This window comes from Cyprinodon variegatus, unplaced genomic scaffold, assembly GCF_000732505.1.
Source record: "Cyprinodon variegatus isolate N-32 unplaced genomic scaffold, C_variegatus-1.0 Scaffold569, whole genome shotgun sequence".
In the NCBI taxonomy this organism is placed as follows: domain Eukaryota; kingdom Metazoa; phylum Chordata; class Actinopteri; order Cyprinodontiformes; family Cyprinodontidae; genus Cyprinodon; species Cyprinodon variegatus.
In genome coordinates, this window is record NW_015151022.1 from 496,155 (window position 1) to 508,137 (window position 11,983).

Sequence of the window (11,983 nt, forward strand, 5' to 3'; positions counted from 1 at the left end):
AATGCTTTTACGAATTGGATTTCTAATTCTTTGAGTTAGATGTTTTATATGTTTATATATATGTTATAGATGTTTGTTTTTCTTTTTGATTGACTCTCCTGGTCCTCCATACTCTCCTACTGTGTTCCATGGGATAGAAAAAATGTTTTCTTGTTTGTTTGCTTGAAACAGAGAGTTTGAAACCCTGCAGCCCACCCGTGCGGCTCCATGTCGCCCCTCCGTGGCGCACTCTCTCCTCCGCGCAGACCCAGCAGTCCTGCTCCTTCCTCCTCCTCCTCCTCTTCCTCCTGCTGATGCCATGGCTGCGGAGGCGGATGATGCGACCACCGGCCCCGCAGACTGCACGGAGATGCGGGAGCAGCTGGTAAGGATGCTTTCAGTTCAACAATACATGTTTTCTGTGTTGAACGTCGCGGCCTTTGATGCGCCGCTGCAGGGATGGAGTCCAGCCTGCAGGATGCACCAAACCTGCAGCAGGGACGCGTTGTTGTTTTATTACAAACTCGGGTGAAATGTTAAGATTGAAGGTTTTGCAGAGGGAGGACAGGAACGCAGGTGTGGGGGAGGATAGAGGGGGGTGGGTATCTGTAGCTCCCATCCAGCGTGACGCGCTGATGCGCCAGAGGAGAAGTGAAACTAGAGGCTCGGCTCTGTGATTCCCTCTCGCTTCTCGTCGCTTCAGAGACCGTTTTCTTCCACTCGGTAATGACGCAAGATCCTAACAACTTGGCACCAGAGGTAAACATTCTTCCTGATCACCCGAGCGGGGTAATGAGAGCAGATTTGTTGGGTTCATCTGAGTCAGCAGCAGGCAGAGAGGAAGTGGGGTTCCCACAGATCAGAGATCCAGGTAGTGTTTCCTTCAACCTGAATTCTAATTGGAGGAAATAAAATCTGCATTTGGAGAAAACTTAAATATCACATGTTCATTTTTATTATTATTTTCAAATAGGTGGTGATTGTTGAAGAACCTTTTTAATAATGAAGAAATAATGTGTTTGATTTCCTAAATTTTTTTTTTTTTTTTTTTTTTTTTTTTTTTTAAAGAAGCTTGCTTTTCTCCACCTCCAAGCTCTTGAACCAAAACCTGTTCTTCAACTCAGTTGAGATGTTTGTATCAGCTGACCGTTCACTGGCTCATTACTAATTGTCTTCAGTGTGAGGGACTCAGTCAGTCATCGGTTGCTCTGCCGCCTCTGTGCTGCTCACTTTCTAACCACATCTTCTCTCTTGGGTGAGTTCAACCTTCATCAGTAGTGTCCAAGTTTGTTTCATTTTAAAGGCAGGGTTAGTGCATGGAGGGTGGAATATTTAGGCTATAGTGGCAAAGGTTAGGCTACCAGATTATGCAATGCAATCCCTTTTAATCTCCATGCTGGAGGATTGGAGATTCTTGTAGTTGGGGGGAAAAAATGAAAACCTCGAGAGAAATGCTGTGATTAGAGCTTACTTGGTTCCTGATTGTTTTGGACCCACATTATGTGCCTCTGATGGCTTGCAGGCAGTGAAGCAAACAGACCACGAGGAATGTCAGAGTAAGATCCCACATGTGTTGTGCTACGGGCCGTTCCTTTGCTGCCTCTCAGGTTGAAGTGCAGCATAGTTTCTGAAGTAAAGGACCTAGTTTTCACCTTTAGAGGCCAGGTGATTGCGTTCTGAAGGTAAATGCTTAGTTTTTTTCCAGTGGTTTGCACTGAAACGCTTTCGACGCCAACACTCATACCTCAGACATGGTGTTACAACATCCTCACCAGTCCCTAAGGCCAGGAAGCAGCATGTTGACTCTTTGCTCCTGGGGGTCAAGCCTTGAATTAATACTTTTTTGTTGAAGGATTATAGTTACAGCCAGATCCATACATTGATGCCGTAAAAGACACAAAGATTAGTTTGCAAATGTGTGAAAGTTTGTAAATAGTGGAAAAAGCCTTCAGTGTAGGTGATTGAACATCTTGATTTGTTGAGTGTAAACTGGAAACACTGATTTCTGATTTTCTTTGAGGTAAGAACCGCCAATTTTAATGTTGACTGTATTATATTAAGGACTGTAAAATATGAAAAACAATATAAAGATACCAGCTTTTCTTTGTTAGAGGGGGTGATTTTAGATGATGCCCCAAAGATGCGCCTAATATTTATATACTTTCCTTTAAACAAAGCAAAACTCCACCAATAGTATGCTAATACTTATTTCATTTATAGAAGGGAATCTCTCAGGACTTCCTCAGATTTGATCATTTCAATCAAAAGCAAAAATAAATAATAATGTTTTTCTGTAGTCATCCTGCCGATCATGATCAAAGAATATAGAGGGAAAGTTGTCTGATTCATCGTCATTTTGAGAAACGTCAGAGATCTTTAAAAAAGGAGTTTCTCTTTGAGCAAAACAAAAGTTATGTCAGGTTTTTGTCGTTTTATGGTCGCTCACTGGTAACATAAAGTTCTGGATCATCCTCACAATCAATATGAGGTGAAGTTAAAGTTACTAAAGTTAGATTAATATGAGCAACAGGCTTCAGTCCACTGAAGTAAAAGCCAAATGCATGAAAGAAAAACATGAGATTAGGTATTAGAGGTCTGCAAAAACAGCTGGGTCTGTCTTTAAACGACTTAATTGAGGAAACTAAGGAATGGAAAATTACAAATTAAGACATTTATGCTGTTAAATTCAAGTCACATCATCAGATCTGCCTTCATAAAAGAGAAATAAGCATTCAACCCTTTTCTTAAGTCCCAAACTCAGCCCTGGAACTTTTTTTAGGTCCCTATTTTACATCACAGAAGTCAAAGAGTCTTTTGAGCGATGACACAATCCGGTAAACTGAATCTGACAGGTGTCATTTCATTTTCATTTAAGGTTTATTTCCCTCATTTAAAAAGGCAAAGTCTGTGTGAAGTTGAAACAGTTTAAAATCTTTAATCTTTAGTCCGCTCCTTCGATGACATAACAGTCATAAGTGAAGAGGGAACTTAGTGGCTCCTGAAGGTCATAAGGTTACCGGCCCATCCATCACGTCCTAAAACCCAGTTAATGAAGCCACTGTGACCAGCAAACAGACTTCACCTTAAGGCCTAAACATTTATTAAACCAGCAGCTCTTTAACCGATCATAGCTCCTCATTGCTCAGCTGAAATCAGCCTAATTTAAAGCAGCAGCATATTTCTTAGCACCTGTGAAACTGCTTTAGATTTGACAAAAAATTTTCCTAAAACTAAAATATGTCAACGTAAACAAAGCTTAAATAATCTTGTGATTATTTTTTTAACCATTAATCTAAAACGAGATACTTTAAGTTAATAAGAAAAAGAAAAAAATCCTTTATTGCACATCTTAATTGAATTGCAATTGCAATTGCAATGTTACAAAAATACAAGTATAACAATATAACAGAAATGTAATCTTTAATGAAAAATGTTTAATTATATTATGTTAATAAATGTTTATAGTTGATGTTAGTAGCTTTTTTTTATTATGATGTAAGTAGGTTATTCTTTCAGCAAATTAGGTGTAACAGTCTGTGCATCATAACTCTAGGTTTAACAATTCGACTTAGACAACTTTTAATGTCATTTTGTAAACAAAGAGTGTATAAAAAACAATATTTCTTTTAGTAAACCTTTTAGACAGTAAATGAACAGACAGTAAATTAATTAGATTCAATTTGTTGACAATTATTCCAATAATTGATTAATTAATTAATTGTTTCTGCCCTAGTTTTACAACCAGACCAGAACAGTGACTGAAACACTAAGTTATAGATGGAAATGAGAGGTCCGGTGTTTTTATATATGTATGGAAATATAGCATATTGCTGCTCAAAGTAAAATACTTCACTTCAGAAATTCCTGCAATGTTTTACTTTAAGCCGGTTTCAGTGCTTAAACATATTCACCCCAATACTTAAATACCGCATCTTACAAGGTGTTCTGAATTGAGGCATTTTGCAGAGATAAAGTCGATCTTATCACAGATTTTTTTAAGGTAGGTGCACATCTGATGACGAGCTGATAAGGAATATAGCACAGGACAAGTGAACCGTTGCACGACCTTTATCAAACCGTCTCTCTCTTCCAGACGAAAGAGGGGAACATGAAAGAAGACCTGGAAGCGCCTCTGTCTGCTGGACATGAAAGCTTTGCCATCAAGTGCCGGGATGTTTGCCGGTCGTATGGGAAGCTAAAGGTCCTCACCAACCTGAACCTGACCGTACCACAGGGACAGATGTGAGTACTGTCACTCTGAAAGCAGTTCCTACTGGTTTTTTTCTAAACTTTTCAACCCTTTGCTTTGCTCCAGGTCGCTTTAAGTAATGGTCTCTTCCTGGCCTTCTAAGATTTGCACACCATGCAAACCATGTTTGCATTCTTGAAAAAGCTGCCGGCCGGCTGAAGCCAGCCCTCGCCTTTTGTCACTCATCTGTCTGACTGATCAGTTGCCAAACATGTCAGCTTCGTTGTTGGTAGGCAGGTTACCGCCTGTACATACTGTTTGGCTCGTTTTTGTCAAAAGAGGAAAATTCCATTCCTCCTGGGTGGCAAAAGGAGTCTGAGATGAGATTGGAAAAAAGAAAACATACTGTTCAGTGACAAGTTAACCTGCAGCTTCTTGGAAGAACCAGCTCATTTCGTCTTTCTTTGCTGTGTCTGTCGTTTGTCTTTGTCACATCTGAGCCCAGTCAGAGAGGATTTACAGGCGACTTTTTCCCACACAGACCTACATGGTCGAAATGGCAAAAGTACAGAGTTCAGGTTTAATTTTGCAGCATGTCTTCCAAACACCTGTCAGTTAAATGAATTAGCACAATCTGTACCTTTTGCCTGGTAAAATGTTTGCCTGCTGGAATGAGATGGACAATCTAGGTTGTACCAGGGTTTTAGGGGGTCATTAAATTATTATTTTTTTAAATTAAGGCCTTAATTGGCATTAAAATTTATTAAATGTGACTATAGTGGTATTTAAAATGCTCTATTTAAAAAAAATATATATTTATAAAAAGTTCATGAAATAAAACTATTTCATTAGATATATTATATCGCAACATATTTGCATGGAACCGGTTGATCGTAAAGCTGTATGTTCGTAAAAGATGCGGAGAAAAAGCTAGAGAATGAAAAAATGCTAATTTCAACAAATTTCAACAAAAGAGAGATTGCCGTATTAAAAAAAAAAATATATATATATATGAACTTCAAGTCATAGGTACTTGGCATTAAAATTTCTAAGAGCATTAAAAAGCATTAAGTTAGGGGTACTCATTCCTGTATAAACCCTGTGAACTCCATGCTAGTTCTCTGAAAAAAAATACAAATAAAATGTTACTGTACTGCTGTTCTTTTTTTTTTAACAGTTTATAATATTACGTTCAAAGTGTGTCATAGCAATCATTAGGTATGCTAAGTATGTGCCAAGGTCAAGACCTACTGCACAAGAACAGATAGGTATGTTCTCTCCCCATGGCTGCAAAAACAGAATGACGTGATGTTCTCGCTCTCATTCCCTTCACATATTCTAGGCAGAGCATTCAAAGGCTGCATTTGTGAGGCAACGTTTACAAACCCCCAATGATTCAGTTCTTTATCTCTTGGGAAGAATAGAATATATGAACCAGAAAGAACTTTGTTCACCTTTTTGCAGCTTTAAGTAAAATAACACATGCACCTGTTTTTTTAGACTAGCCTGAAGAGCATGCAAAATATGCTATGATGGTATGTTTTGAATTAGTACAGATATAAATCAAAATTGCAGCCTTTTAAAGTAGGTTACTTTTGTTTTCTATATGACTGTTATGTAAAACAAACTGGGAAGATTATAGATAATTGCTTAAGATTGTCAGTTTTTAATGCAGAATCTGTGGGGATAAGTGGAGCCTAGTTAATATCAATCATACAGGAGCATTTTCTTCCCCCAATTGATGGGCAATAAGCAAAAATTATGTCTATCCTTTCTTTAAATACATACATTTTTCATATTATTGTTAATGAAATAAATTCCAACTCAATAAAAATTCCTTTTATTTATTTTTTTGCAGTTACGGCCTTTTGGGTCCCAGCGGATGTGGCAAAACAACACTTTTAAAATGCATCGTTGGAACACTGAAAATATCCAGAGGACACATCACTGTGTTGGGGAAACCGCCTGCGTTTCCCGGACATGAGGTCCCTGGGAAAATGGTTGGATACATGCCACAGGTAAAATACAACACTTCAATTATAACATTAATGAAGATAAAGATGCTGAAAAGTCCAGCAATACATAAAGATAAAAAATAAAGTATTACAGGTACCTCTAGCTGTTAATCTAAGGACAATTATTTGATTTTTAGCCTGTTTAAAAAAAAAAAGAAAGAAAAATTGTTGACATAACTGTTTTGTAAGAGTGGGAGTGTGGAAGATTTTCGGTGGTTTTTCACAGAATATTCTAGAGCTCGTTCTCATGCAGGTGAGCCGCTCTTTAAGGTCCAAAAACACTGTCACGCTCCAGGGCTTCAGCCATTTAGCCTTTGTTGCTGGTAGGCACTGGTTACCTCATTACTGTCAAACTAGATTTTAAACTAGCCAGTAGCAAACATACCATCTCTCTTCATGTTACCTTCAGTAATGTGTTCACCAATACAGATTAGGATGCATAATATAGAGAAAAGAACTGTAAAAATTGGCTAAATCTGATTTTTTTTTTTCATACAAAACTACAGATTTACTTACATTTTTTTACCAGAAATATCTGGTTTCTGTTTCTGTATTATACAAAAAATTATCCAATGAAAAAATGTAAAGCTTTTAAAACATTTGTATTGTTATTTTCTTAAGATTTATTCTTATGGATGGTTGCTTTTTTTTTTTTTAAATGTCATAATATCAGCCTTTCATATCAGTTGATATCAATAATTATTGATTAATGTTTTCTTTATGTTATTAAAATAAGGACCAGATAAAAAAACTTAACTTTAGGTTTTTAACAATAGGTCGAAGGTTCAAGAATTATAACTATTATTATTATAAGGAGTCAGAAAAGTCAGAGCATTTTGACGGGAATCATGTAATATAAGAAAGTTGGACAAAGCAAAAATAATATCTCCCTCCATATTGAAAGTCGATGCAGACTGTGCAGCGAACTCTCCTCTCATTTATGACCAGTAAAGGAAACCCTCCCTGACTGGTTTTAACCAAGCAACAGCGATAAAAGTTCAAAAATTTCTAACATCCTTGTGTCGCGTCATAAGCTCGGGTGTATGAGATCAAAATTTCCCATGCATGAATAACAGCGGTTGCTTGATTGGGGGAAGGCGAGCAATTTCCACCTCATCACACAGCTGTTTCCAGCCCTAAAAATGAAAGATTGTTAACGCTTCACTTATTTGAAAAGAGAGCGCTTCTTTGTAAAGAACAGCCTATAGCAAATGGTAAAGGTTGATATCAAAGGGTCTTTGTATAGTGTGATGTTTCTCTACTGCAGGCAATTACTAGTGACCAGCTTATAACATATGTTAGACTAGATGGAAGCTGGAGTACCTGGAGAAAAACACACAAGTGGAACCTGAATTTATTTGCTCCTGATCTTATCTTTTCATCAATGTCAGGTCAATGATGATGATGATGTTTTTCTCTATGGCTTCTCTAAAAATAAAGGAAGCTTTAAATACTTGAATCTTAAAACTCTGGTGTTTTTGTGTTGCACAGGAGCTGGCTCTGTACAATGAGTTCACCATTAGCGACACCTTGACTTTCTTTGGACGAATCCATGGCCTGACATCAAAGGAAACCCAGGCGCGCATGGACTTCCTCATCGACTTCCTGCATCTACCTCAGAAACACAGCCTGGTCCGAAATCTCAGGTAAAACCACTTTACAGGCAGTAAAGTAGTAATGACTTTAAAGATGCTACAGTGAGAGGTTTGCGTTAAAAGCATTTTATCCTTAGATACAGCCTATGATGAACTGAGGACTTTGAACCCAGAAGGATCTGTATTAGTGTAGCAGACAAACATTATCTGCTCTTATGAGAGGCTGTAAAACAACAAAACCGTCAGAGTTTGATAATGGAACAGGGGAAAGTCAAATAAGGTTGGCTCTTTAACGACTGTTACATTCACCGCCGTGTTGACAGGACTGACTCAAAGACTCAGATATTTCTTCCTGTAATTATAGTTTTTAAAGGCAGTATCCACCAAACATTTAGAAGTGACGCATTAGTGAAATGACACCCAGAGAAAAAAAAAACTGTATGTTTTTATCCTGTAGAAATGAGTCCACCTTTGCTGACCTAAAGGAGCAGAGATTCAGACGTAAGCAGGGAAGAATTTCTGTTGTTTTTTTTACGGTGTGCCGCGCCGCTGTGGGCCCCACCCTGCCTGCCTCACCGCCCAGGACTAAAAGTGGGCTGTAAGGCGTCTGATTGGCAACCGGGTTTTCCAATTGTGTTTTTCCAATTGAACAATTTTATTGGTTTGTTGCAGCATTCAGCCGCTGCTTCAGTTTTCCAGTTTTTCCTTTGATTTGGGAGTGTAATACAAAAAAAAAACAAAGATAAAAAACTCAAAACATTTTTCTGCATAGATTAAAATAAAAGGATAAACTCGTTAGTCTTCTTTTGTTGTTATGGAAGTTTTCCAGCCCATGCTTGTTGGTCTCCATGCTCCTTTTGTGGTAATGAAGTCTTGTCATGGTTTTGCACGCTGTGGTTCAACCTTACATGGGAAACCACCAAAGACGTTACACAGCAGATATGTCTGGTATGCACAAACATGTTCTAAACGCCACCATCATAACGATGCTTATGCAATGATAAGTTATTTGGTCATGTAATTAAAAATCCAGTTGTTTTCTAAATAATGATTGTTAAATTTTGATGTAAAAAGTGGTTGTTTTTTTATTATGTAACCCATAAGCATTACTTGCTGTTTACCATAGCCCTGCCAAGCAGGTTTGTCTTGACCGTTTGGTTCTGGAAGCTTTCAACTCCCACCTTTTTGCCTTCCTTTGGATCGAGCGGCATGCATACATTAAGCAGTTACGAAACAATTGGGAACATTGGAGAAGTTTTCTTTTTTTTCTCATGTTTTCCCTTTCTGTGTGTCACAGCGGGGGTCAAAGGAGAAGGGTGTCCCTGGGAGCTGCTTTGTTGCAGAACCCTGAGCTACTCATCCTGGATGAGCCCACAGTCGGAGTGGACCCTGTGCTTAGAGCTAAGTATGTATCTGCTTGTCTGCTCTCTGTGAGTCACGCAGCAGGTCTGCAGACTGTTCTTCACAGTCATGTCTTGTAACTTTCCAGCTGCCCTTAGACAAACTAAACCCATTGAAGAAGGACATTTTATTTGATACAGCTGAGATCCACATGCTTCAAACATTTACAACTTTTTAAATTGGGGTGCAATACCAAAGGTACAAATACAATAAAAACAACAACATTTATAGATACAACACATTTTACCTCAATCTGACATGAAATCTTTCCCAAATCTTTGATCTTTTAACTCAGTTAAAATTAGCCCGAGTTTTTGTTTACTAATTGACCAAAAAATAAAAGAAAAAACTAAAATTGAAATTTTTAGAGAGATTTCAAATTCTCCTAATTCTCCAAATGACCTTTTTGTTTTAGATAGGGCTGGATGATATGGCTCAAAAATGTAATCTCCAATCTTTTTCCTTCCAAATCTGATTAATCTATTTTTTTTCTTACGTATGTTTCATAAAAAAGTACAAATGACATATATTGCTTTCCAAACTTAGCTTTTATTTCACTCCTCCTCTCTTGGATGTAATCTTAATCTTAAAACAATGAAAATAACTAACTAAAGCTTAGCAGCTGGTGGCATCGCACAGAGAGCTAGTTTGTAAGTTACAGTATGAGAAGACATAATCAAAAACAAAAACGTAATGAATTTTCGTCACCCTGCTCTTTTAAAGCGCAATGAGTGGATTGGGGCAAAATAATCCTAATTTTCTCATCAGTTTTTAAACACACAAATATTTCCAAGCAGCAATATTTCTCTCTCCTGCAATAACTATGTTGTTACTATCAACCAATTAAATAATTATATCACCACTGGCTGCGCATCATCCAAAACAGATGTTTAATTTGTATCTAAGGTTGCAGTCTTAAGGAAAATGAAAGCAATCATTATCTATAATTTTTTAATCTTAAACACTTTTGGTTTACCTGTAAATGATAAGATAATATTGAAATTGTCAAATAATTTTACCAAATAGTCTATCAGTTCATGTGATTCAGTGAAGAAATTCATGTGATCATGTAAAATGACAACTCAAGCTCTCATAAATGAGCATATAAATAGGTAATTAATAGAAACATTTAAATATTATTGTGATGGAACAGTAATCTTCAGAGTAGATAAACACACACTTATAAAAAAAATAGCATATGAAAAAAATCAAATATGTGAACGTACTAAGGTCTTGTTGAAAAAGTACCCATTTACAAAAATACCAGAAAATTATAGTAAAAATTACTTTATTAAATCGCTCAAAATGTTTTTCTCTAATTTTGTCCCTGTTTATTAAGGTGAAGATGTCACAGTAGAAGCGGTGAACATAGTAAACATGTGCTTAAACACAAAAGTTTCCATCTTTAATTAAAAAAAAAAGCTTTCTGGTATTTTATAAAAATGTGTAAAATCTTTAAAAAAAAATGTTGCTTTATCTCTTTTAGGAACATTGTTATTACTGTGTATCATTTATAAAATTGCTATTGTTTCTTAGTGATGCACTCTTTAATACCTCCACTGACTAGCAGTAAACAGCAACAGGTGAGGAAAGGGCACCACAATGTTACTTCCCACACTGCCTGGACAAAATTCAGCACTCTACCTGGCGTCTCAGTAAGGTGATGGAAATTTTTTTAGCACTTTGAAAGTGAAACGTAATGTCAGGAACTAGCTCATCCTTCCCTATCTGAGTTTCTCTACAAAAGAAAAAAAGAAACAATGGCAGTATAAACATTTTTCTAACCTTAAGCTGATACTTTTGACAAAAACCTAACAATCCTTTGGTAAAAACACATCCTGGCAGCTCAGTAAAGAGTCTCACCAGCTGAAGTCAACCTAAACGGTTTAGATTATTCCTGATAAATGTCGACTTTTGAAAGCATAATCCCCCCTGCAGGGTGTTGCTGCAGTATCATTACATAATCACTAACCAGATCAGACGGCTGGAAGCATGGCAGCTTCTGGTGAAGCATGTGAGCTGTGAGTTTAGGAAAACTCCCCTGGTCCACTGGTTGGGTGTTATGTAACCTATGTTTTTTTTTTTTGCTTTGTTTTTCTTTTGTCTTTGGTTGTAGGATCTGGCAACATCTGGTGGAGATTGTGAAAACGGGGAAAGTCTCTGTCATCATTACTACGCATTATATAGAGGAGGCCCGGCAAGCCAATGTGGTAAGCAGATAAGCAGGTGCATACATGTATACACACTGCAAAACACTGAATGGAGAAATACAAATTACTTAGGCATAAAATCCAACATCTATAGAACACAGAGTAATGAGCCTCTAGAGTAATTATAGTATTCATTAGCTTTGACAGCAGGGTCATGAGTTCTGATCCAGGGGGGGAGATGATGGAATGAGGATGAACAAAGGCTCTGCTTGTGTGCTTATTTACATCCTCTGAACAATTTGATTCATATCTATGATGTAGCGTTTCCTCATAGTGAAAAACTGTCATCATGTTTCTCCTAAAAAACATGTAAAAAATGATGGAAAACTGCAGGGCCTCATTTGTTTTCTGTATTTCTTGAAAAAAAATATTCATACCACATGTTTCTCTATATGGTATGAATTGGTGTATACCTACAAATTCTAGGTACGGTTTTGTTTTACAAACATGTCATCAGCAGATTATATTATGATATTTTGTATACGTTCAATATTTTAGGATTCATTTGTTTGGGTCTTTAATCGGATGATATCAGTGGAGCAGGAATATCTGAATGCTACAAAAACAGAATAATTAGAAGAACAACGACAAAAA

At 37.1% G+C, this 11,983-nt stretch overlaps 1 protein-coding gene across 5 annotated transcripts in view; it reads left to right on the forward strand.

Moving 5' to 3' along the window:
• Positions 1 to 244: 244 nt before the first annotated feature.
• The window catches only part of LOC107095758 (ABC transporter G family member 20-like), a 37,307-nt gene continuing 25,568 nt past the window's right edge, over positions 245 to 11,983 (forward strand). Inside the window, exons 1-7 of one of the 5 annotated variants that reach the window (XM_015392021.1) lie at positions 729 to 850; positions 1,048 to 1,234; positions 4,073 to 4,221; positions 6,027 to 6,186; positions 7,675 to 7,829; positions 9,076 to 9,183; positions 11,296 to 11,389. In XM_015392021.1, the coding sequence (XP_015247507.1) occupies positions 4,088 to 4,221; positions 6,027 to 6,186; positions 7,675 to 7,829; positions 9,076 to 9,183; positions 11,296 to 11,389 (651 nt within the window). In that variant the 5' untranslated portion in view covers positions 729 to 850; positions 1,048 to 1,234; positions 4,073 to 4,087. Of the gene's footprint in view, positions 365 to 648; positions 851 to 1,047; positions 1,235 to 4,072; positions 4,222 to 6,026; positions 6,187 to 7,674; positions 7,830 to 9,075; positions 9,184 to 11,295; positions 11,390 to 11,983 lie in introns of those variants that run through there. The other 4 variants (XM_015392017.1, XM_015392020.1, XM_015392018.1 and 1 more) reach the window with 4 other exon arrangements.